At 29.9% G+C, this 26,280-nt stretch overlaps 1 protein-coding gene across 1 annotated transcript in view; it reads left to right on the forward strand.

Annotated features, from left to right (window-relative positions):
- LOC142331145 (flexible cuticle protein 12-like) overlaps positions 1 to 18,571 on the forward strand; it is a 44,004-nt gene extending 25,433 nt beyond the window's left edge. The window contains exons 2-4 of the mRNA XM_075376849.1: positions 1,576 to 1,733; positions 15,058 to 15,209; positions 16,903 to 18,571. Of these exons, the coding sequence (XP_075232964.1) occupies positions 1,576 to 1,733; positions 15,058 to 15,209; positions 16,903 to 16,967 (375 nt within the window). The 3' untranslated portion in view covers positions 16,968 to 18,571. The remainder of the gene's footprint in view (positions 1 to 1,575; positions 1,734 to 15,057; positions 15,210 to 16,902) is intronic.
- Positions 18,572 to 26,280: the final 7,709 nt, after the last annotated feature.

The following is a 26,280-nucleotide window of genomic DNA, read 5'->3' on the forward strand; positions in this document are numbered from 1 at the left end:
ACATCTCAGGATTGGTCGAACTGAGAATGTACAAGACTACACTTCATTTACACTCATTCATCCTCTGAAGTATTATCTAAACGGTAGTTTCCGGAGGCTAAACAGGAAAAAAGAAGAAGAAGAAGAATACATATCATGAAGGATATTATTCTCAGTTATTATTTACTGTATAAAATAAGCATAAGAAAACGAATTCAAACCGATTAACAAAAGAAACCGATAGTCTTAACCATTTTTAACCACTAGTCTTGTATTAACAAACAATCATATAGTGTTCACTTGCAAATACCTTTGTTATCTACCCTAACAGTTTATGAATGAAGTTTATTGCATTAGTTCTTTCACTTATACACTTATAGTTTTACTGTAACTCACCGATAGTATTTCTTGGTTACCGGAATTACTCGTGGTGTCATCTTATTCATATCGAGCTGGATTCAAGACTCTCCTCGCTAGACTGACGTCTCGCAGACTCACACCTGTGACTCTCCTCGCTGGGCCGACATAGTAACGTCTCGCTGGATAGGTTCGCAGAACTCCACCGAATCCACAAAACTCGCAGCTTCTCCTCGCTGGATGTAGTAACTTCTCTCAGAACTGAACTGATTTTTAGCTGGTCTTTCAGAGTTATTTATACTGCTAACTTCTACCCAAGTCGAAGCATTAGAACAGTCAATCGTGGCTTTTGTTCTCATGAATTTCAAACCAGGTCTCTTCTCACCATACAACAACAGGTGTTTATTGCGTGTTAGCAGGCAGTCTAACAAAAGACGACTGTAAAACAAACCTATTCTTTACAAAATGGTTTCTCCTTTTTGTCCCTTTCTGGATTCCTCTAATCGTTATATTAATTATTATTTGCATAATAATTTGTAGAAGTCTGTTACTCAGGCCCACTATACCGGTCTTGTCACAGAATATTAAATTAATTAAATCTAGCTATACAAATTAAATGAAGCCAATACTCAATAATATTTGAGTTATTTTTTTTATTATTAATGATCTTGGTGATGTAATATGAGGTAACACATTACAATTAATTGAATATTGATATCAAAGTATAGTGGATGAAGTAGTATAAGTTTCTGGTTGTGACATTACTAACAAAAATAAACAGTTTTATATTTTTTTAAAAATGGCAAGTGAAATGACAAAATATCTGGTTCATTCGTTCAATTGATAATTAGGTGTAGATGATCAATCAACCTAGAATTAGGTATAAATGGCATCAGTCACATTGCTTTCTTGTAGTCTACCTAATTTAGTATACTTAATAAAAATACCAGATTTTTTAAGTATGAAAATTAAACTGTTGTATGAAAGTAATTGTTTATGAACTATTAATCTTATCTGGTATATTGATCAATCTCTACTTTATAATTATAAAATGTTTAGCACTCTAGTCTTAAACACTCTGCCCAAATACTTTATTTTTACAATATTTCCTGAACCTTAATCAACATCCTCATACAGTTATAAATAAAAACTGCACTATTTAAAGAACAGTATTAATTTCTTTTCTAATATTAATATCTTAATATTAATGTATGATTATTTAATTTTACTTTGTTTTAGTGTTGCAAATCACCATCAGCTACAACAACGGTGATTATAACAGCAATCATATTAGTACTGACAATCAATGACTGTACTGCACTTTATCTACCTGGTGCAGGAGAAGTAATCCAAACAGTTAAAAATGTTTTATTACCTGATGGCGGATATGATTTTGGGTAATGAGAATTTTTCTTCTTTTTTAAGATATATCTTTATTCCTGCTCTTCTTATCTTGTTTCCTTTGCTTTACTATTTGTTAGTTAGCACATAGTAAGTTTATTTAATTTTGCCCAACGCAAAATTGAATAAACTTATATACTTTGCAGGTGTATAGGATTTATATCAATCATGAGGTGTAAGCATATAATTTTGAGAGAGGCAAAGGGACAGATTGAATCTTGAAACCTACAATATACTGGAGACTAATTCTCAAGACCAATTTGACTAGATATCATTTGAAAGGCTGTAACCGAAGTTTAAGTTAATTAGCAAGTCAAAGTGGGGTAAGTAACAAGTCAAAAGCAAGTCATGAGGTACATATTCATTTAAGCATTTATACTTTATTCAGTTGGCTTATAGAATGAAGAATAAACAAACATTGTGTTTGTGTGAGTGAGTTCGTCATGGTTCTGCTGAGTCATGTCCCCTGGATAAGTGCCGATTTACAACGCGGCCATATTTATATACAACACTAGTCACCGTAAAATTAGGCACATAGTCATATAATCGAACATTTATATAATGTTATATCTTCTCAGTTTTACTAAAACCCTTGATCTTTTCATATCAACACTCTTTTGTTCTCGTGTTCAATTTTTATGTTCTAATATTAAAGTTTTCTGTTATTCTAATTTTATTTAAAGTTAATATAATACAATATTTTTTAAATTCATTGGAACGTGAGTGTAGTGTTTTCTTAGATTTGTGTCTGAACGACTTGAGTTATACCATTATTTGACAGCACATCTAATACCGATTCAACTGATAATAGTGCACAATTATTGATAACTCCTCCGAAAAAAAAGCCGCAGAAAAACAAATTATTTTAAATGCTTACAAAAACGAATTACAGAGTAATCCAACGGCGTTGATTTCAGATGTCGTTAATAAAACTGCTAACATAAGTGGAAGTAGTGCTGCTTCGGTATACAAAAATATATTCGCGAGTTTAAAATCTACTAATGAATTACGGTTTCCTAAGAAAACAAAGGCCCGCAGGTCAATTGAAGAAAAAGTTGATGATTTCAGTAAAGCGCGATTCGTAAAAAGTACACAAATTTTGTATTCGAAACGTGCTGACAACAATAGTCAGTGTTACAAGTTATAAATGACGATAACGATCTACCAGATTTCCGAAGAACAACTTTTTTTAAATTGTTAAAAAGTATGAATTTTAAATATGAAAAACGGGCCCGAGAAATTGCTTTAATTCACAGGGATGATATTATATGGCGAAGACATTACCTCACTGAAATAATGAAAATGAGGCAAGAAGACCGTAGAATATATTATATGGATGAAACTTGGATCAACGAAGGCACACAAAAGTTTAATTTGCAAAAAGTTATGAATCCGTCAAAAGAAGCCTTCCTATATGGCTTATCAACCGGTAATAAGGTTGCATCGGGTAAAAGTAGGCTTCTCATAATTACGCATATCGGCAGTGATACCGGGTTTGTCAATGGTGATCTCTGGATTTTTTTATCTAAATCTTCAGGAAACTATCATAACGAGATGAACGTCATGTCTTTTGAGAAACGGTTTACCGATGTGTTACCTCTTCTGGAAGGTAATTTGATTATTGTCTTGGACAACACCCCTTATCATTCATGTAAAAAAGAAAAAATATATGCCGTGCCTTGGAAAAAAAATTAATATCAAAATGTGGCTAAGTTCAAAAGCAGTGATTTTTGAAGAGGGTGAACTTAAGATTCAATTAATGCAAAGGGTTCGTGTATAAAACTGATGAGTTAGCAAGATCCAGTGGTAAACCCACTGTTTCGATTACCTTCCAATCATTGTGAACTCAACCCAATTGTGTTATTTTGGGGACAAATCAAAAGTTACGTAGCGTCAGAAAATACTACTTTTAAAATATCAGATGTTAAAAATTTATGCTTAAAAGCCATCGTTAAAACGGGTTAGCAGGAATGGAAAAACTGTATAAAACATGTAATGGGTACTGTTGAACCAAATTATTGGGAATTGGATAATAATAAAAAAATGAGCCTCTCATTGTATCTCTTAATATTTGACAGCACTACGGATTTCTTGCAATCAGATGACGAAAACTGAATTGAATTTATTATTTGTTTTATTATCATAGAAATTTAATCTAAAATATTAGTGTACTTTTACTGTTAGTTGAAATCGACACTTTCATAACTTTTAAAAATTCAAGGAAATACGTAACGATAAACGATTTTAATGAATAAAATACTCATGGGTTGTCAGATGTGCCGAACAAGGTAAGAAATATTCATTCATCATTTAACAAGTTTTAATTTATTTAAATATAAAATAAATGTATAATTTTTTCAAGTTTTGGTTATTATTATTTAGTTAATTTAAGATGGATTTAATTGCATTCCAATCCGTCGTTGAACCAGCGTTATCGAACCCATTTTATGGGCCGACCGCGGAAGGCTAGGCTTATGAAGCCTGTCCTCCCGACGCAATTCCCCTTCAGACCGTCTACTGAAGTCCTTTCGGTGCTAACGCTTAATAGGCTTAATAGCAGGAATACGCCACAACGGGGCACTAACTATAAGGAGGGAGCAATGCGACCCCTACTCCGGAGGAGTCGCAATTGCTGGTTTATTTTTATCTAACTAGTAAGTTTTAGAAAGGAAAGGTTGTGTAGAAGTTCTTCATCCACTTCTGTTATGGCTGCCTTCCAGGACGCATCTCTGCTGGGCTCTGTTCCGGACTCCAGTCCGTGATGTTGGGACGAGTAGAGGGTCTTCCTTCTTCTTCATCTTCTTCTTCACCCTCTTCTTCTTCCGAAGACCTCTTCATTCTTCTTTGGCCTGCACTTTCCAAGAATTGGCGGTAACCGAAGTTACATGCCGTTAATTACTGAATATTAACATCCCGAAGTTTCTTTTATATGGATTTACAGGATATGTTTGTAAATTGGCCGCATGAACATTCGTACGCACAGTTGATTTACTTGAATTCTATATGAGCTAACTGAATTAGGAATACATGGCATCAATCGCACTGCTTCTTTCTAGTCTACCCAATCAGAACAGCAAATTGTTAGGCATATCACGAGTCAGTTGTGGTTAATAAATTTCATCTACCCACAAGGCCCATAAAGTCATGAAAAACCAATTCATCATGTTCATTTTCAAGCATGAGTGAGATCTGTCAAATGAACTACGGAAAAAGTAGAAAATCCTTAAATAACTGTAGGAAAACATCGCTTATAAAATAAAAATTGATATGAATGACACTTAAACTGATGTGATTATTGAGCAGCACTGCTCGATTTGCTTAGTCTTTTTTAATATACGAGTATGTAAAGACAGAGTTTAATGTCACCAATGTCAGTAACCTATACTAAGTTACATTGGCTCTAACTGCAGCTGTCTGAATGACTATGTTCTCATTATTTAATGTAAATACTCCCTTGAAACAAATCCACCAAAAGCTGTTGAAGTGCATAAAAATGAAGTTGTGCTTATTTATTTAAAATTTGCTGAAGAAGTTTACTATTTTGTTATGTTCATGTTCTGTAATGAAATACATGTCAGTATTGGATTTATAGAGTATAATTAATGGACATTATTTTGTGTTGCCTAATCATAGGAGTAAGATGTCATTTTTTCAAAACTGAAAAAATATACAAGATCACACAACATAATAAAGAAATTGTTAAAGACAGCAACTCAGGACTACATAAACAAACTGAAGTTTTTTTCACTAAATACTATATTGGGCAAACTAGATTTACACTCTTATCCATAGATACAAGCATCAAAACCACAAGCACTACATACATCAAAATCAATTTTGGAAACCATCTCTTAGATATATGACACATTTCTGGGCAACATAAAGATATTAACCATAGCATTTTACAAAACCTTACAAGTCACAAATTAATAAATTAACCGAGTATGTTAGCGGTTTTTTTTTATAAATACCTCATATTAGCAGATTTCTTAAATATGTGTTCATTAAATTTTATACGAGGTGTGTTCAAAAAGTAATGAGAATTTTGAAATTTTGCTGGTTGTATTAGTCCGATTCTCGGGATATTTTCGTTGTCGTATTGGTAAACTTGTCTGAAAAGCATCTGTACATTTTTAGCCGTATTGGATGTTTATTCTGTTGGCAGCTGTCAAAAAGATAAAACACGTGTTTTGGTACGATCGGCGATTTTTTATTTGTATAAAAAATTAATCAGAGAATTTTTATTAATTTTGCTATAAGAATGAGATAAAGAGAAGCAATGTTTTAAAAATGTTAAATATTACTTTTGGTAAGTCTGCTATGAGTAAAGCAAGGGTTTACGATAGGTATAAGCGTTTCCAAGAAGGTCGTGAAGACGTTGATGATGACGAGCCCCAGACGCCCCAGCACATCAACAGCCGATGAAAACGTGGAAATAATTAAAGAAATGATTACGAATAATCACCGAATCACAATCAGAGAAGTCGCTGATGATGTTGGGATATCAATTGGCTCATGCCATGAAATTTGTTCGGATGTTTTCGGTATGAAACGTGTGACAGCATAATTTTTGAACTTCGAACAAAAACAGCGGCGAATGGAAATTGCTCAGGGAGTCGCTAAATGAAGTCAACAACGATGCAGAATTACTGAAACGTGTCATAACAGGTGATGAAACATGGGTTTACGGATATGATGTTGAAACTAAGGCTCAATATTCCCAGTGGAGGCATTCTGGATTAACAAGACCGAAAAAAGCTCGACAAGTACGGGCGAATGTGAAGGTTATGCTCACCGTGTTCTTCGATTTTAACGGCATAGTGAATCATGAGTTCTTGCCACAAGGTCAAACTTTCAATAAGGAGTATTCCTACAAATTCAACGCCGTTTGCATGAATCAATCCGAAAAAAAACGCCCGGATTTGTGACGAAACAATTCATGGCTTTTGCACTACGATAATGCGCCTACTCATATTTCACTGCTGATCGACAATTTTTAGCCAAAAACAAACTGTAATGATACCCCAGCCGACGTATTCATCAGACTCGGCCCCGTGTGACTTTCTTCTATTCCCAAAAATAAAGAGAACCTTAAAGCTGTCGTTTTATAAGCATAGATGAGATTAAAAGCAAATAGCTGAAAGAGCTAAACACTAATCCAAAGATCGAGTTCCAGAAGTGTTTCGGGGCTTGGAAAAAGCGCTGGCATAAGTGTATAATATCTAATAGGGAATATCTTGAAGGGGGATAACATTAATTTAGACGAATAAATAAAATTCTTTCCAAAAAACAAAAATTCTCGTTACTTTTTGAACACACCTCGTATACGTATACTATGCGTTGGTGTAATCTGTGATTTAATTCGGCTATATTATACGAGCTAATAATACTTATTGTTGTCATTTGATGATGCTACAAATCTCATTAAACATGTTAATTAGTCATATGCGATAAGCCCAGAAATTATTTGACGAAGTTATTGTATAGGGATTTTGGTATGCTTATTGTATGTTTTTTGTATGAAAAACTCCTTATGATATTTATCTATAAGAAAGTTAACTTTTTTGATTTTTTTTACTTTACATAAATTTTGAACCAGGAAAATTAAAAATTACTTTGGTTTTCACTCCAAGATTCTGAACATCTGTGTTCGAGAAAATATAATGAAGGGAAATATAATGAAGGGTGCTAATGAAGGGTTACTTATTAGGTATAATATATAATTTTTTGTTTGTTTTGCTTCAATAAAAAATCCGATTTTTAAACGTTTTTATTTGCTTTTTATTAGCTATATTTACATTAATTTTCTCAGAATTAAATTCTCTACAAGTTTTGTTCTAAATCTTTTTCATTTTATTAGTCATTTGACAAAGCTACTGTACTACAAACCTAAAAAAACTTTTTTTTTCGACAACAAATCTTGTTTTTACGTAGGATATCTTAAAAGCTACTGGAGTTACAGTTCTGAGACCTGTTTTATTATACTTCCCATCTAAAATTACATGATAAACTACCAACTTCACTTCTTAATTTCAGTCCCAAAAATTACAGTAGGGCTTCGTTTTATAAGAAGAGCTGAAATCCGGGTGAAATATTTCGATAGCCATAACTCTAAAACAAAGCGTTTCCAGACCTACGTTTATGTGAACTTTTTTCATTATTTTCACCAGTAAAACGTGTTCTGCAAGTTTCTTCCTTTCTTTGCGGGACATTCTGCATAATTATCCACTATTTTCCTTACTTAAAGAAAAAGCGGACACGAATGATTGAACTAACCCACAGGGTTGGTGTAGTGGTGAACGTGTCTTCCCTAAATCAGCTGATTTGAAAGTCGAGAGTTCCAGTGCTCAAGTTCTAGTAAGGTCAATTATTTTTAGACGGATATGAATACTAGATCGTGGATACCGGTGTTCTTTGGTGGTTGGGTTTCAATTAACTACACATCTCAGGAATGGTCGAACTGAGACTGTATAAGACTACGCTTCATTTACACTCATATATATCATCCTCTGAAGTATTATCTGAACGGTAATTACCGGAGGCTAAACAGGAAAAAGAAAAGAATAATGATTGAACTGACAGAATTATGTATTTAGCAGTCAAAATTGGGTATTACGTTTAAGCATAAAACTTAATGAAATTCCAATTAAGAAAATCTTATTTTTTTAGCTGTATCGAAACTCAGAAATCATTTTAAGTTTTTTAAAATCTAAAAAATTGCTCAAAATTTTGCTGCAAACTAAACGGTTCTCCTTAAAATTTGAACACTACAAGTGTACGTTAGTATTTCAGAAGACGGAAGGGAAAAGGCCAAAGTAGCTTTTTGTAGGCGATAACAGTCTAATTAGGACCTTTCTCGTCCGAAATATTAATATAAAGAACGAGCTAGAAAGGAAAAAAGAAAGCATACATATCTTTAAATATCTGATCATATATTAAACAAATACTGATGGAAAATAAATAGATAATTAAGTTTAATCGATCGATTAACTGTTTTATAGTTGTAATTCCCTAATGATAATGTGTATAAAATTTGCAGTTTAATTTCTTGTACATTATTTTTTATCTGAGTGCAATATACTAATAACAGTTAATAAATTATATCAAATTATAGAATAATTAATTAAATCTAATAGATATTAGTCTATTACCGTTAGGTTATATGACGGAAACCTTGACATATTTGTACAATTCCAGATAAAATATATTAACGATTATTTAAAACTGTAATATCAGCCTTCTATCAACGGTTGGATTTTTAAAGACTGCATTAATTATATAAAGTATATAATTCTTTGTCTTTTATTTTGTCATTAATTGCGTATTAATTCTAGTATCGTTGAAAAATGCACAGTCATATAACACGTAAAGCTTACACGGTATTATATACTTAGCACACTCAATAGGAAATGAAGCTATTTTGAAATGTACTATAAAAAAACTACTGAATATAACCCTCCTCCACGAAGCCCCATCGTCTCCCAGCGGTACCCGCTGGATAATAATATTTTCAAGTGCCCCCGGGGCGCCGTTCAGAAACCGGGGAGGAGGTGTGAGGGATGCCACCGTAATATCTCGGCAACTGCTCGTCCGATTTTCACGATTCAAACGGCGTATGTATCAGCAGGTCGAGCGCTAACTGTTTAATTCATCGGGTATAGTCTTTATCGACCGAATCTTGGTTATCCGGAAATAAAATCTTTTAGCTCTATGTTTTGATTGCACTCACCCACCGTAAAACTTACCGATCCGATCTTTCGCAAATACGCTCAAACCTGTGCGCTAGCGCAGCTGTAAAGTATAAACTTATGAAGACTAAAAAGTATAAATAAGAAACATATAAAAAACTTTTTAATAACCAGTTTATATTAAACGCACTAAAAAGTAGAAAATAAAAACAATATTAAAAAAAAATTAAAACACCGCTCTTAAATTAAACGCACTAAAACTTAAAAAATAATTTTAGGACGATATCTCAGAATGGATGTGATAAAAGCTTTGGTAGTGATGTGTAAGATTATCTGAAAGTCATAGCTTCAAATTAAAAATTTGATGTGTTTGCCAATTTTTTTCTTACGCGTGATGAATGGCCTAAAGAGTGAGATGCAAACACGCATAAGAAAAAATTGGCAAAAACATTAAATTTTTAATTTGAAGCTATGACTTTCACATAATATTACATATCACCATCAAAGCTTGTTGTCAAATCCATTCTGAGATACCTAAAATTATTTTTTATATGTTAGTGCGTTTAATTTAAGAGTGGCGTTTTAAGTTTTTTTTTTATATTTTTTATTTATTTATGCGATTGTTTTTCTTCATAAAATAATGAACTATAACCAAAAAGTAGGAACCGGAATGTACCGATCGCTAGCGGAAAATCCCGATTCGTTAGTATCAATTTCTAGAGCTAAATTTTTAATTTAACTTTCGTTATATCAATTTTTATCATTCAAAAAAAAATATTTTTATACAAGAGTTAATCAATTTTGGACAACTATAATCCCATTCCGAGACGCCCCCCCGCCAGAGCAACGGTCCGGAGGACCCAGCTGGCACGCCCTGCATCTAGTTTATTTATGAATGTTTAAAATACAGTTTAAAGAGATATTTTAAATTTTGTTACTTTTTTCTTAATATTACAATTTAATCCAATCTCTAAGACGGTATGTAGTGATAGTGATAGTGTATGTATTTATTTACTCATGAATAATAGAATAGCATTTATACCGAGAAAGATTATTCCATTAAGTAAAATATTACATTAAATGTACATCTCTACGGTAAGTTCCAACACATCACCGGGTACCAGGCAATAAAGAGCTGATTGGCATCATTCTAAATAATTCTATATGAATTACATAGTACAGTTATCAACAAAAACTTACCTTATTACTTACAACTAAGCTTATACACAAAAAAATTATGATAAAAATTCTTTATATGTTTTTATGGAACCTAACACAAATTTAGACAGACTGAAAAAAAATTATTTAATTGAAAATGTACTTTACTTACTTCTTAACATCGGTAAAACTTTAATTAATTTTCACGGTTTATATTGACTATTAATTCCTTTTTTGAAAGAGAAAGTTTATTTTTATTATTTTCTTTCAGATAAAGATATTCAATAGACATTTAATATCTAAAGACACTTATTTTATATAAATTCAAAATAATTTCTAAAATTTAAAATTGGATGTCTCCAGAATGTTCCTGATCTAATTCACAAACATTTATTTTTTTTTAAGTTGTAACCTTGATCGCTTAAACATTCTAGTCAAGCTTTATAGACTTTTCCAAACTTTGGTAAACTTCTGTCAATTTTAATACAAATATCAAAGTCATAATTCAATATCACACTGAGGTGTAACAGAGGAATAGATTTTTCTACTACTCGCTTAACTTAACCCTTTTTTGAATAAACTATTTACAATAGTAGTGATCCTGTAACATTACTAAAGATAAAGTATTACTATAAGTGAAGAGAAGAAAAAACCTATTTATTTATTCCAAAAAGAGAATTTATTCCTTTGGTCAACATTTCTATTATCATATACTTGTAGGTTGGATTTTGTCATATATTTTTGGATAATAAATTTTCAAATAAATAAAATATTACATAAACCGATTTTCCATTAAACAGATTTTAATGCATTTGTTTGCAAGTAATATAAGGTTAACTATCTATTAAAAAAAAAGAAAAGAATTTAATATATTTAAAATAAACAGCGTGATTCAAGAGGAAAACGAAATAATTTCGGAACTGGTTCTAGAGTTTGAGATAAGGAAAACGTTCATAAAAAACATATGTCTGAAAACACTTAGTTATCAAGTTACGGCTAGCGAAAAAGTTCACCTAGATATCAGTCCCCTCCCCTGGTGAAATGAGGTCATATTGAAATTTTTAAGAGATTACATAAGGGGCAAACTAACTGGTATCTTATGTTTTTTGACCTTAAAAATTAAATAACATATGCCCAAAAACAGCATCTTCTATAGTTTTCATGATAACCAACATAAAAAAACAGAAAATTTTTTGGACAAAATACCATTTTTTTTTATGTTTGAAGTATAATAACATTATTAAATCATTATTATATTTGTAAATTTTAGTACCAAAACTTGTAGAAAATTTAAATCTGATAATATTGATATAATAAGGTCTATGAAAAACCAAAAAAAAAAAAAAAAAATCAACTTTTATTATTAAAAACAAAACAGAACAAGACTTAACCGCAAAATGTAATGAATATGTAAAAATTAAATTTTGCAGAATTTTTATTAATGTTTGTGTGAATGGTACACTTCCCAGTGCTCCTGTTTCATCTGAACATCAAACGTTACATGGTGATGAAAAGGGAAAACATTCTTCAGGCGGTTCAGCTTAGTCTTACAACAAGCACGTGAAGAATTTATACGCAATTGAACATTCCACAAAGTACAGTACGAAGGACATTACATGCTTACAGACTGCATCCTTAACTTGTTCAGAAAGTTCAACACCTCCATTTCGATGACCTTGCCAGACGACTGTAATTTTGTCAATGCGTTAACAATAATTATCACTTAATTCCTTCCGTTCATACTATTTTCAGGAGAAGCTACTTTTATCAGCATTTAACAACATAAACAATACATGGAATTCATATTGGTGATCTGAAGAAAACCCACGTGCTGTAATCGAATCAAATTTCCAGGAATGATTTTCAGTTGGCATGATCGACAACCGATTAACAGGTTCTTTCATACTAGAACCGTATGTCACGGAAAAAAATTTTGGAATTTTTAAACAATGATTTCTTACAATGCATGAAAATTTCTCATTAGCAAAACAAACTGAAATGTACTATCAACTTGATGGAGCACAAACACATTTTATGAATGAAGTAAGACAATTCTTTGATAAAAAATTTACTGGTAATTGGATTGGATGTAAAGGGCCAGTACATTGGCTATCTGGGTCATCGGACTTTACAGTTCCTTCTTGATTACAGTTTATGAAAATCTATAAAATGCGATGTACACAAGCAAAAAGTAGAGATATGTGATGAACTGACTGCTCGCATTCTCAGTGCTGCTATTCTCATCAAGGAATGCAAAAGAGGTGCCCTCATCAATCATGGTGGCAGAAAATGTAAGGAAATGAGTTGAAAAGTGCAGCGATGTCGATGTGGAATTTTCAAATTTTTTGGTGGAATGGTGGAATTTTTACATTTATTGTAAATTAAAAAAGTATAAACCAGTATTTTTTTAAAAGTAAATTAACATTATTTTAATTTTTGAAAGATCTAAATTTATTGTTCTAAGAACAGCTTTTTTTCATTTTTACAAATGGGTAATAATGTTTTTCTATTAATTTTTTTCTGTTTTGTTTTTAATAATAAAAACTGATCTTTTTGTTTTACATAAACGTTATTACACAGATTTTCTCATAATTAAATTCTCTCTACAAGTTTCGATATTAATATTTTTTGTATTTAATAACAACCATTAACAATGTTATTGTACTTCAAACCTAAAAAAACATGTTTTTGTCACCAAATTTTTCTGCTTTACATTGGATATCATAAAAATTACAGGATATACTGTTTTGGGACCTATTTTATTCAATTTTCCAGGTCAAAATGCATAAAAAAATCATCAAATTTACCCCATTTATAACACCTTAAAAATTTCTGTATGACCTCATTTTACTGGGGAAACTGAAGTCTGGGCAAAGGTTTTTGGTAGCCATAACTTGATAACAATGCGTTTTCAGACAAATGCTTTATGAATTTTTTCCTTACATCAAGCTCTAAAGTCAGTTCCCAAAATATTTCCCTTTGTACCTGAATTATTGTATAATATATTATACATATACATATAATATATTATAATTTATATATTATTATTATTTTATTTTAATGCATTATCTACTTTTTGATAACTTTTTTTCTTTTATTTTAGTGTAATTTTAATATATGAACTTCTATACTGTAATATATTATAATTTTCTTGTAAAATAAAGTATTTTGTATTCCAATGAAAATTTAGCTGACATGGTTCTGATAAAATACATAACTTGTAACTTTAGTTCGTAATATGAGTATTTTTATTATCTTAATCTTAGTCATCATAAAATTTATCGTGTTGATGTCAGTTATAATTTGTACAGAAATTTGTTTATTACAATCAATTATTTACTAATTATTTCAATTTACTGCTATTTTGGTATCAAGCAGTAATTATTTTTTAACTTGCATGATAACTGTAGACATTACATGTCCTTGACTGACATTCACAAACTTCAGTGTATATGCATTTCACTTCACTTCATCGTCTGTGTCATTCTTAGCCTTCTCTATCAATTCATGTCAAAGTTAAATCTGTTGATAAGAAATTACTTTTTATATATGTACCTTCTTCTACACTGGTTCTTCTAAATATTTCAATTCTTAGTTTTTTTCATTGTTGCAATTCTTGTGTAATCTGGTCTTTGATGATACAATATGTGTGCATATATATATTATATATATACCCACATCCATGCGCACGTGCACATGCACACACACACACACACACATTATAATCAACATGTTAAAATGTACCTAGTTGATAAAAGTCTTACTAGCCAAATGTACTAAATTTGAAAATTATTTTCTTCAATAGTAACTATTTACATAAATTACATCTTTCCTTGTAAAATTCTCTCATTAACTTCTTCATATTATCCATTGTACTGTGGTTGTTGATATCTATTTTATGTAATCTCAGTAGGCCTAAGCCTGTTGAACAATTTTTTTATTGAGCACAGAGTCCTGTTATAGTGTAGTATGTTCATCACAAAATATACAGTAATCATTTATTCATTCTAATCAATTTAAAACAAAAGTATTTTTTTAATTAATCAACTCTGAAAGAATATTATATATTACAAATATATAATTTAAAATTTCTTGCTTAGGTTGGGACAGTATATGACTATCACACACACAAAGAGTAATATTAATTTGTTGCTTTACATTATTTGTCATGGTCTTTCTTATAGATGCTGTGACTGTAAGACCTGGAAACAAAAAATACCGATCAGAGTTGCTATCTCTGAGAATAATGATGCTAAATATATAGCCAGCCCCTTTAGTAAGTCCCCTCTACTTTACCCTCACATACCTTAATAATTCTGGTACGGGTTGCTTGTTGTTCTGAAAAGTGACTGATTTTCATCTTTCATTTGTTAAATTATACAAGATCACTTATCACCATTTCTGTTTCAGGACTTAACACGCATAAATGTAATTTAAACTTAACGTTTGTTATTTATTTTTTTTAATGTTTAAGTTTTAAGACAAGTAATGGTATTGAGAGAGAAGAGAAAGGAGAATTTGTAAACGGTATATGGACAGTAAGAGGAATAGTATCATGGGTTGCACCTGATAATAAAATCTATGGATATGAATACACAGCTGATGATAATGGTTACCAACAAATAGGTATGTAGTACTACTCTCTTTTAATACGATAGGAATTTCATGATTTCATTATTAAAGAGTTGTTAGAAAGAATTAGTATTGCTTATATTAATGTTGATCCTGATTTAAACTTAAACATATTTACAACACTTTATTTAAATTTATTTCTATAAATTTATATTTATTACTAATACTAGATAAAATTTTAAAAATACACCCTTAGCTTCTCAAATAAAATTTTTTCTTTTCTTCTAGTATCTTGTTTGGTTGTTATTTTATTATTAAAAGCAATGAATTTTAATCATTTTATTATTTTGAATATTAATCTAAACCTTTATATTCAAGCAATTTTTCTAATTATTTGTTATCCTCTTTATGGCAGATGGGGTACAATTATAAAAGAAACAAATTTTAAAACCAGTTACAGTATACATTATTTTAAGGATGAAAGTTATAAAAATTTCACTTTTGTCTGAACTAGCTCTCTTTTTTAACAAGTTTCTTCGCAAATTGCTGCTAGGAGCACTTAGTGATATGTTGTTTGATGTTTAAATCAAGTTTAAAAAAATATGTTCATAACAAATATGTGTTGTTTTTTTTTTCAATTTAAATTGTGTCTATTCAATTAGAATGTTGGTTAATATGTTTTTGAATGCTGTATTGTGATTTGCTGACATGTGTCTAGTTTGCTTCCTTTGTTTTTTATGTGTAGGATTTTCATATTGTGCAAGCTCTAGAGAGTCAGAAATAACTTTAACCGTCTCTTTGTCATCGGCAACAACAACTAGCCCCTTCTTTGTCTCATGTGTATTTCAAATTCTCAGCCTCAACCTCTTCTGTAAAAGGACTACCTGAAATTTGTCCTTCATTTCCTTGCTAGATTTTGCCGATACTTTTGTTCTTAGAAAGTCATTCAGGCTTGTTTGAGACTTGGCTAGATGTGTTTTGTTTGGAGTTTATGTTAATTAGTAGTACATCGATGAGAATGTCACTTGTGGTATTCGCATTGGTGGCATCCTGGCTTAGGCTTAACTGAAAGATGTCATTGCCGAGATACTGAAGATGACCTCCGATAAAGCCCATAAGGGCTAGGTATGGAGGGGGTGGCATGGTAACTGAAACCGAGGGGGTCAGAATGTAACTAAAGTTTGATTTGTTTCAACGAGTTGGCTTGCAAAATACAACACAAAATTTGTTGTGATTTGAATTTAAATCACATACACTCTTTGAAAACATCATATGAAAATAAAAATTCAAAATCTGATTTAAAAATTGGCCCTGCAACTACCAGTGTTCAAACCTTAACTTACATTGTGCTGCTGTCAGCAGCATAATCTAAGCTGTTATAAAACATGTTTGACAAAGATCTTTTTTTTTGTAATGAGACATGACAAAGTTAAAGCTGAGTCCATTGCTAATTATAAATTATTTAAACTGAAGTAAAACCCTCCATAGCTTTGTACTATGGCTAATAGAAACATTGGAATTGTTCAAATTAATCATTTTATTTTTTCCTGTCTGTACGAGTATATTATATCAACTATACTCTACATATAAATAGAACAATTGTGTTATTTTAACTCCATTCTGTTACAAAATTATTTGTTATTTATATTTCTGTCTTTAATTGTTGTAAAAAGGTTATAGATTATAGAGGTTAAAATTTTGTATGAAGTAATTGATATTTTTAAGATTTTTATTTTCTTTTTTACAGATATGATTCCAGGAGATGGTGACACTCGTGTTGATCCAAAAACAAGAGATGGTTTATTAGGTTAACATATAGTTTGTAAAGAAAAAATTATTCATTTTATTCAAATAATTTTACCAAGAATATGCTATTGTATAATAATGCAAAACTTAAAATTTTATATTTTTTATGATGTACCTGTAAATGGCATTTCAACAATTTTTTTCAGGTGATAAACTTTTTCCAATTCCAAAATTACAATTTTTTTTTTAAATTTTAGTTTTCTTTAGAATTCAAGATGAAGATACAAATTAGAATATATGTACAAGGGCAAGTAAAAGGTTATCTGCACTTTACTTTTTTCAATTTATTTACACAAATATAGGAGTTGAACACCCAGATTATTTTCCTACATAGTAGTCTCCTTCCTTTTTGATGCAGTGGTCCGCAAGTTTACGGATTCCCTCAAACAAGAAGATTGTCAGTTGGTTGCTCATCTATCTGTGTACCACTTCCCCTACTTCTTTTGATGGCCTTATAAAGCATGTTTTACCAGTCCAAAAAGATAACAGTTGGAGCAAACAAGATCTGAGCTGTAAGCAGGATGTTTCATTACATTGAAACCCAGATGGGTAATGGTTTCAACGGTCTGTGTAGCCAACCATACGTGGGCTTACATTGTCATGTAAGCATAACATAGACTTATGAAAGCCAAGCTCATTGTGTAAAATTTGATAGGCATTACCATGACTAATCTGCAGAGAACATGCTACATTGTCAATAGTAACTTGCTGGTGTTTCAGTACCATTTCTTGAGCTTCCTTAATCTTCTTATCAGTGGAGGAGGTGACGACTGTCCTGGTTCCTCTTCATGAATCATACCTGTCTGGCTGTTTTTAAGTTTCTCTATCCACTCGTACATACTTCTGTATGGTAGAGCAAAGTCCCATATTGTGTTCCAAGCCTCTGATAAATTGTAGCCTACAGCATATCTTTCAACTAGAGAAATTTGATTAGTACTCTTTGTTACACCTTGGTGCATACTTCTAGTAAAATGAACACAGTTACATTGTAACAATAATGTTACACTGTAATGTATTATGATAAATATCTGGGTAATTTTTTATTCACCTGAATACATATCGGTTATTCACATTTACGTTTTATAAATCTATATGTTATTATTTATAATTGATGTTACTTAATATTCTGAATTATACTTTCTTCCCGTACTTCTGTGTTTGTATATCTTTTCTTTATGTATTTGGGCTGCAGATTTCCATTTAACTTTTTCTCTCTCTCTCTCTCTCCCCTGTTAATCTTTGAAAACGTTCTCCAACTCTGTTCTCCTTAGATATCTTTCTTTACAAAGTCTAGCCTTCTTATTCTTGGCCTTTCTCTTAAATTTTTTTCTGTAATATTAAAATAAAAAAAAATTGCAACTCTTCCACTTTATTTCACTGCTAGTGCCCAAACCAGACATTTCTATATAATTTCAAAAACATTTTGGTACTTTTATCTGTATAAATATCTATTTCTGTACATCATAAATTTTACAAACTGGTTAACCCTAGATTTCATACTTTAGCACTTCTGCAGATATCTAATTAATAAATAATTACTTTTTAATATCAGTAAATAAAAATATTTACATGAACTTCCTTTATGTAATTTAATATAAATTGTGACTATATTTACATCGAATATAATATTTTTTATGTTTGCAAATTAAAGTGATTATTTAGAGCATAAAATAATAAAATATTGTAAATAAGATCTTCTGTTTTGTTTTCTAAAAATCATTTACCAATTTTCTAGCAGTTTATCTCATAAAAAATTATATTTTAAAATAAATAAGCTAAATAATGTAAATTGTAAACTATTTTAAGAAACTAAATAGTTTTATGTGTAAAATATTTTGTAAAATAAATTTAATTTTGAATAACTATTTATTTTGTCTATTTTTACTTTTGAATCATTTTTTCTTATTAATTTTTTAGCATTTCTTCATATCATTTTTTATGCTTCATATATAAAAATTCCATCAAACATTCTCTTGATTTATTAATAAGTAATCAAAATTTTTTGGATTGTATTTATTAGCTAACTTTGTTGAGGTATACTTAATAGCTTATGGTAAGTACATCAATGTTTATTGCCAAGCTTTCTTTATAAGCTGTAAGAACTAATTCGGAATCCTCCAATGAATTATAATACTTCAAGAATTATGTAAACGTAATCTATTTTTTGTATTTTATGAGGTATTAGGAGGCATGGATTTATTTGATAGTTCACCTACTAGGCTTATTATGCCGCAGAATAATAAAGGACCAGAAACAAAGTCCTTTGATCAGTCCCCTACATAGTAACAAGGCTCTAAATGTCCTGGTATTCTCGCATAGACATTCAGGATGTTTCATTACCCAGATGGGTAATGGTTTCAACGATCTGTGTAGCCAACCATACATGGGCTTACATTGTCATCTAAGCATAACATAGACTTATGAAAGCCAAGCTCATTGTGTAAAATTTGATAGGCATTACCATGACTAATCTGCAGAGAACATGCTACATTGTCAATAGTAACTTGCTGGTGTTCCAGCAATTTCGGCAGTTTCAAAGATATATCCACAAATCTGAAAATTAAATTGAAAAAACCAAAAGTAAAAAAATAGTAAAAAACGTTATCTACCATTGCAGAAATCATAACATAATATTAACAACTCAAAACAAAGAAAATTCTATGCCGCCTCCAAGAAGTGGATGCTAATTTACCCAAAATCTTTTATATGATGGATATCTTCACTCATAGTGAGAGCAGCAAATTAATGACAAAAGTTTTTTGTCATTAAATGTCAAAAAACTGACTGGTTTAAATGTATGTTACAGCAAAAATTGCTTTTTTTTAGAAAATAAGTCTCTGAGAGATCAGGTACATTGTTCTAACCCAGCTCCTTGATTTTATGGCATTTGAAAATACTTAACCTAACTATAAATCATTCAGTCAGGCTTTTCCCCTTTACAGGTGTACAATAAAAGATACAATTATTGTTTTTTTAATCATACTTTAAACCAGAGGTTTAAAGTTTTGTCAGTAAGGACGCAACATAAATTCAAAAATTATTGGGGTGCCACACTATTATTACACAATAAGCAGATACATTTGCCTTTACAGTCAATAAAACAAAATTGTCCTTCCCAATCAACATTAAAGCAATAAATTCTTTTTCTTTTATAATTATTCACGATAGGTTATTTATAAAATCCATTTAACCAGTACAATATGTATTTGATAGTGAAAAGCGCCATTATCTTGCATGATATGATTAATAATAATATGTAAATAATAAAATATAGTCAATAATACACTCACAATACGTTGCACTCACAATATGGTAACATACTACCAAATTTATCAGAATCAAGAATAATCCTACCTGCTAAATAGTAAGTATGTCAGTGTATAGTATGACCTTAATTACTATTTGCTGACATAGAGCTTGTACAATTATATTGTCTTATATACATGCAATGCTGATATGGTTATTGAGCTTAGTAGGTGTGTAATGTAGTGAGGGCATATAAAAATCTCATCGAGGGCGCCATGGCACCTGTGGCCCCGTTACTGACCCCTACTTTAAACGAATTATTTTTCTCATGTACATAGTATAATTAGTCAAAAAGTAAAAAAAAATATTTTACAGCTTTAAAAACAATGGGAGTAATATTTTTGGCATCTACTTCAGAAATATTACTGCTTATTTAAGTTATCATGACTTTGAACATAAAAACTGATCTGAAAACTTTGATTGTTTTTTTTGGGGGGGAAACATGGCTTAAATTTTAACTGGACAATAACAAATTTTTGTCAAAAATTTGATTTAGATTAAGAAACATTTTCATGATGCCTCAGGCTTCCCCTTCCCTCCTAGTTATGATATTTAATTTAAAAAACTAAATTTAAATATTGTAAAATAAATTTAATTTTTAATAACTCTCTAGTTTTTAATTTTGAATCATTTTTAGCATTTTTTCATATCATTTATATGTTTAATACATAAAAAATCCCACCAAACGTTCCCTTGATTTATTAATAACAAAACAAAAATTAAAACATCTGATTAATTAAATTAAAAGAAATTTGATTAACCAAAACAAAATATCTGATAAATTAAATTTCAGTGTATTTTGTTGTCTTGGCAATTTAATACTTATACTTAGTATTTACTCAATGTAATTTTAAGAGATAAATTAATATTTTTATTTAGTATTAACAAATACTAAATGATAAAATTAATTTAATGCATTTAGCATATAAAAATTATTAGTTAATACATTTTTTTTTTTTTTTTAAATCTGTAAGTATTAATTATTTTTTTATTTTTTTCATACTTTATATACTATATTTATTTTTGCATACATAGATATAATTTTTTTTGAGAAAAACAAACAATATATCAATAGTTTAATAGTACAAATCTATTGATTAGAATGGCAGAACAAGAATTCACCTTTTTTAAAAATATTTAACTTCACTATTTTTGTTAATTAGAAAGTTAACAGTATTAAGTGTTAATTACTAACTTTCAAATTTTATTGACATTAATCATGTTTAAAACTTTTTAAAATACATGCACAACTATTATATGGGAGCAGTTTCATTGTTATATTAGGTTACAAGAAAAATTGATGGTTTGAATAACAGAAAGGTGTTTGCATTTGAACTGTGAATTAATCATGACAGAATGATAATCATGACATTAGTTAATCATCATAATCAAAAGACTACTTAGTGCCCATGATCAGCCTACTACAGTTCCCACATTGGTGATTGTTAACAGAACCCTTAATTGAACTTAAATGACAAAAAATCTACCTTTTTGCTTAAGCTTAATTAAGGATACTGTTAAAGAAATATTCAGCCAGATACTGGCTAAGATCACTTACTAAACACCAAATTAAGACTGTTACCTTGTAGCCTACTGTCACCATCTTGATTCTTAACTGACTTTAAGTTCAATTCGTGGCTACAATCTGATTGCATCTTGTTAACTTTGACGGTGCTAAAACTCTAGCTACGCTACAGTTATTGAAATTTGAAAGCCATTTGAGTAGTCTGTGAAGTTCTGGTAATAAATGACCGCTTAATTAGACACTGTCTGTAGGAAATATAACTTTTGAACACTGCATTGTAGCAAAAGACAGGATCTTATACAAACTTAAATCATTGAATGAAAATAATATGTATATTGTATTTCCTACAGAAAGAGATATATATTAATTTGTTGCTTTAAATCATTGTCAGTGATACAAGTGACACTAAAGAGTTTCTTCTATTAGTAATGATGTTTGTCCCTATGATGAAGAGAGTGAAGATGTTAACCTAAAGGACTGAATATCATCCCCATTTCAATGGTCCTGGATATTGATATCAAACAGTATATTTGGCTCAGTGAAGAAGGCAATTAGAAACTTCATCTCAAATTCCTTAATAAGTTTATAATTTGCTTGTTATGCTTTGGTTTAGCTAAGTCATTTTTTCGAATGACTATTTTAGGTGCTACATCATTTACAATCATTATAATGGCGAAATAACATACTCTTTTTATTAACTGGCAATTTTAAAAGGTTTTCTCCACAAACTTTTTTTTTTTAATTTATTGGAAAGTGATTAAATAATACAAGATAATCATTAATGTGATGATTACTTACAAAAAAGAAAATATTTATTTTATCTTTTTTTTAACTCATTTATATTTTTATGGAGATAGCTTTAGGTGACTTTCAACAGATTTTTGACTTTTTTCAAATAGCCATCCTTTTTTCTGTAGATCTATCCATATTTTAAGTAACACAAAAAACTGTAAAATAAAAAAAAACTGTTAAGAAACATCATTATTTTAATATTTTGCTGTGAAATTTTAAATTCCAGCAATATAGTTTTAAAGGCAGACTCTTTAATAGTAGAGTAAAAACTTTTGTCTCGTATGATCAGAAAGGATAACTTTCTATAACAACTCCTTTGACAGTGACTGAGGTTAAGGCCGACTATGACATCGGTGCGTGCGGGAGATGTTACTATAATTCTTATTGGCTCATTTAATTGTAAAAAAAATTGGAAATTTATTACACTTAGAAACACAAGCCATAAGAGTTATCAGACAAAATAATTATGTTAACATCTGCAATAATAATACTAGTTGGCATTATAATTTAAAATGACAGTAGCTTCAATTTTTTTCCTTTCAAGCCAATATTCAAAGTAACATTCTCTTTCTTCCTCTTCTTTAATAATAACAATTTAATAACTTCCTCTTCTTTAAAACATCTGTGGAAAATAAATCTTTAAGAATTGCGACTGGTAAGAGAAAGAAACATGGAATCGGAAATTATGTCAAAGAAGCTGCATGAATTAGAAAGTTTAATAAAAGAATTGAGCAGGTTAGACTGTTAGTTTTAGAATGTTATAAACTTTGAGAATAGAATTAATTGAGAAAGAGGAACCATCAATTTACTCTTGAGACTGAAGATGTTTGGTTGACTGTGAAAAATCAGCAAAGTGAAAGAAAATATAGAATATATCAAAACTACTTAAGGAAAATTTTGAGGAACAGAAGCGAGTAGAAATTGTTTCTGAAGTCCCCTTTCCCAATAGATAGTTGGATAGCAGGAAGAAAAGAAAAAGGACTTTTAAGAAAAAATGTTTTAACTAATGCTTCTTCAGTGGTATTTTATTGTACAATTTTTCCATTTTAATAATATGCACATTCATTATACTTTCAATATTAATATATATATTTTTTGTTAATATACTCCTTATATAACCTGGTAAAATATGTTTATTTAAAAATTATACACTTTTATATAATCTTAACTACATGATTCTTTTGTGTTGCCTGTTATCAGTTAAAACAAGTATAAAAAACAATAATAAATAATACTATTATTTGATGTAATCTTTCACTTTGAGGGTTTACAGTTCGAATCTCTATCAGGATTATCACATTCAAAAGAAAGAAAAGTTCTTATCTCAGAACAGAAGTGTGTTGAAATTAATTCCACATTTTTAAGCGCAGTCAACTGCTTGTTTAGAAAATGATTTAAAGAAGATTATTGCCTTTTCTACTCTGAGACAATTAGGATTTATATTTTTTACCCTTTCTCTTGGTTCTTTAACTCTTTGTTTTATTCATTTATTAATTCATGCCTTATTTAAGTCGTTACTTTTTTTGTGTTCTGGAATTTTTATTCATTGTTTTTTAGGTAGTCAAGATATTCGATTTATAGGTGGTTTGGTAAAGCAATGTCCTTATGTAAAGTTCAGCATTTTTTATTTCTTTAATTTGTTTGTGTGGTTTTCCCTTTATTCATTCCACTTAATGAAAATTAAAAAATCTGAACTTACTGATTTTGATTTTAAATGGACTCTGTCACTCTTAGCATAATTATTTTTTTATTCACCTCTTTATTCTGAAATCATAATCTTCCTTTGTGCCTTAAGAGAAAATAAAGCAAAAAAATAAAAACACCACATATTTTAATAACTTAATTCATTAAAATAATAAAAATTTTAATTCTGATATCCATGATGTAATAATGTTTTAAAAATTGAAAAGATTTTAAAAATGAAGCTCCAAAGTTAGCTTCCACTTTATAAAGCTTCTTCAAAATGTTTCAGTGGGAGTGCTGATTGTTACAGCGCCATAGGATATCAAACTGGTGTTTGAATGTTTAAAGACCTTTCATTTGATATTTTGAGTGAGTGTATAAGATTTTGTGTTTTATTATTTAGACAGTTGTTTATTATCTGTTTTTGTGCATTCATATATTTTAAGTAACTTAAGTTTATCTAGTTTACATTTCTTTGTTACTAATATAATACTACAATTTATACGATTTCAAAAAAAAACTTACTTTAATTAAATATTCATGTACAAGCTATTTTATGAATTTTATGAATTTTTTAATCACAGAAAAATTAATAATGGGATCCACACAATCAGCAGAGAATAGCAATCAACTAACCCCATATAATGAAGTACACTTCTTTCATTCACCAATATCGTTTACAGCAGATGCTATTGAAAATATAACAAGTATTAAATCTAGTACTAGGTATGTATATAATTATTTATAAAAATCAAGGAAATTATGTATGTATTATATGGAAAAATTAAAAACATAATTTATTAAACTTCTCATTGTGGTAAATTGTTAGAGAATCATGACCATTCAGATGTAATAATAGGTGTCTTATGTTTGAGGACTTGCGTACAAAACCAACTGAAGAAAGTTATTTTTATTTGCGTTTTATTCTTAGCTGTAAATGGACTAACAGTATTTTGAAGCAGTATAATCTTAAAATTGGAAATAAATAAAAAAATTAATGTTTTAATTATTAAATGCCAGAAAATTATAAACTACTGACGATATTTTAAACAAAAACATTTTTAATAAAAACGTTCTATTCTATCTTTGCCTTCTTTGGTTTCTCCTTACTAACTACACTGTGTCAAGTTGAGACTGTAATAGATGGTTCTCCGTTATTTCTCCCTTATAAATTGTTCTTTCTCACTGCATATTTTCATATCTCTTTCTTCACTAAGTTCATCTGCATTGCCTCTTAGTCCACTTTACGCAACTATAGATTCTTTGGCTATTTTTTTTTTATATTTCGTTCTCTCCTATTCACTTCAAACAACCAAACCATCCAAACTTATCTATTTCTAATCTTCCTATTCCCTCTACACTGATTTATTTTTTATTTTGTATTTTTTTTTAACATAAAAGAAACAAATTGTCATATCTGCTGTCAAACATGGGTCTCCTTGCATGAATTTAAAATCCATAATCATACCAGATATTAAGATTACTGCATATTCATGGTGTGCATGCTCTATATATATTTTTTTTAATAATTTCTAGTGAGTCTGACAGAATACAGGTGAGTTAAAAGTTAATCAAATCTTTCTTTAAACTAATCCTCTAATGCTAAACCTACAACCAAATAACTTGTGTTGTAATATTCCTTTCCCTTTTCAATTATAAAAAATATTTCAAATATAAAAATTTCTCAGTAAAAAACTGCTTTAACCTTTTTAAAAATATTCTCCACATTCACAGGTTTCAATATCATATTGTCATTTTTCTCTTGAACTCTGACCCTAACTCTAGCCCTACATATGATACAATGTTAGAATGTTGTTGTATGAACTGACATTCTAGAAAATTACTCAACAAAGTAGAAACTAAGTGGCAAGCATCGTTCACCCATCTTGGAATTAAAATTACATCTAATGAAAGATAAAAAACATTTTTAAGCCACATCTACTATGAAAATATAACAAATATTTTCGACCAGCAATAGTTATTTATGTGTGGAAAAAACATTACAAGGGTAAT

This window comes from Lycorma delicatula, chromosome 10 (assembly GCF_047948215.1).
Source record: "Lycorma delicatula isolate Av1 chromosome 10, ASM4794821v1, whole genome shotgun sequence".
Lineage (NCBI taxonomy): Eukaryota > Metazoa > Arthropoda > Insecta > Hemiptera > Fulgoridae > Lycorma > Lycorma delicatula.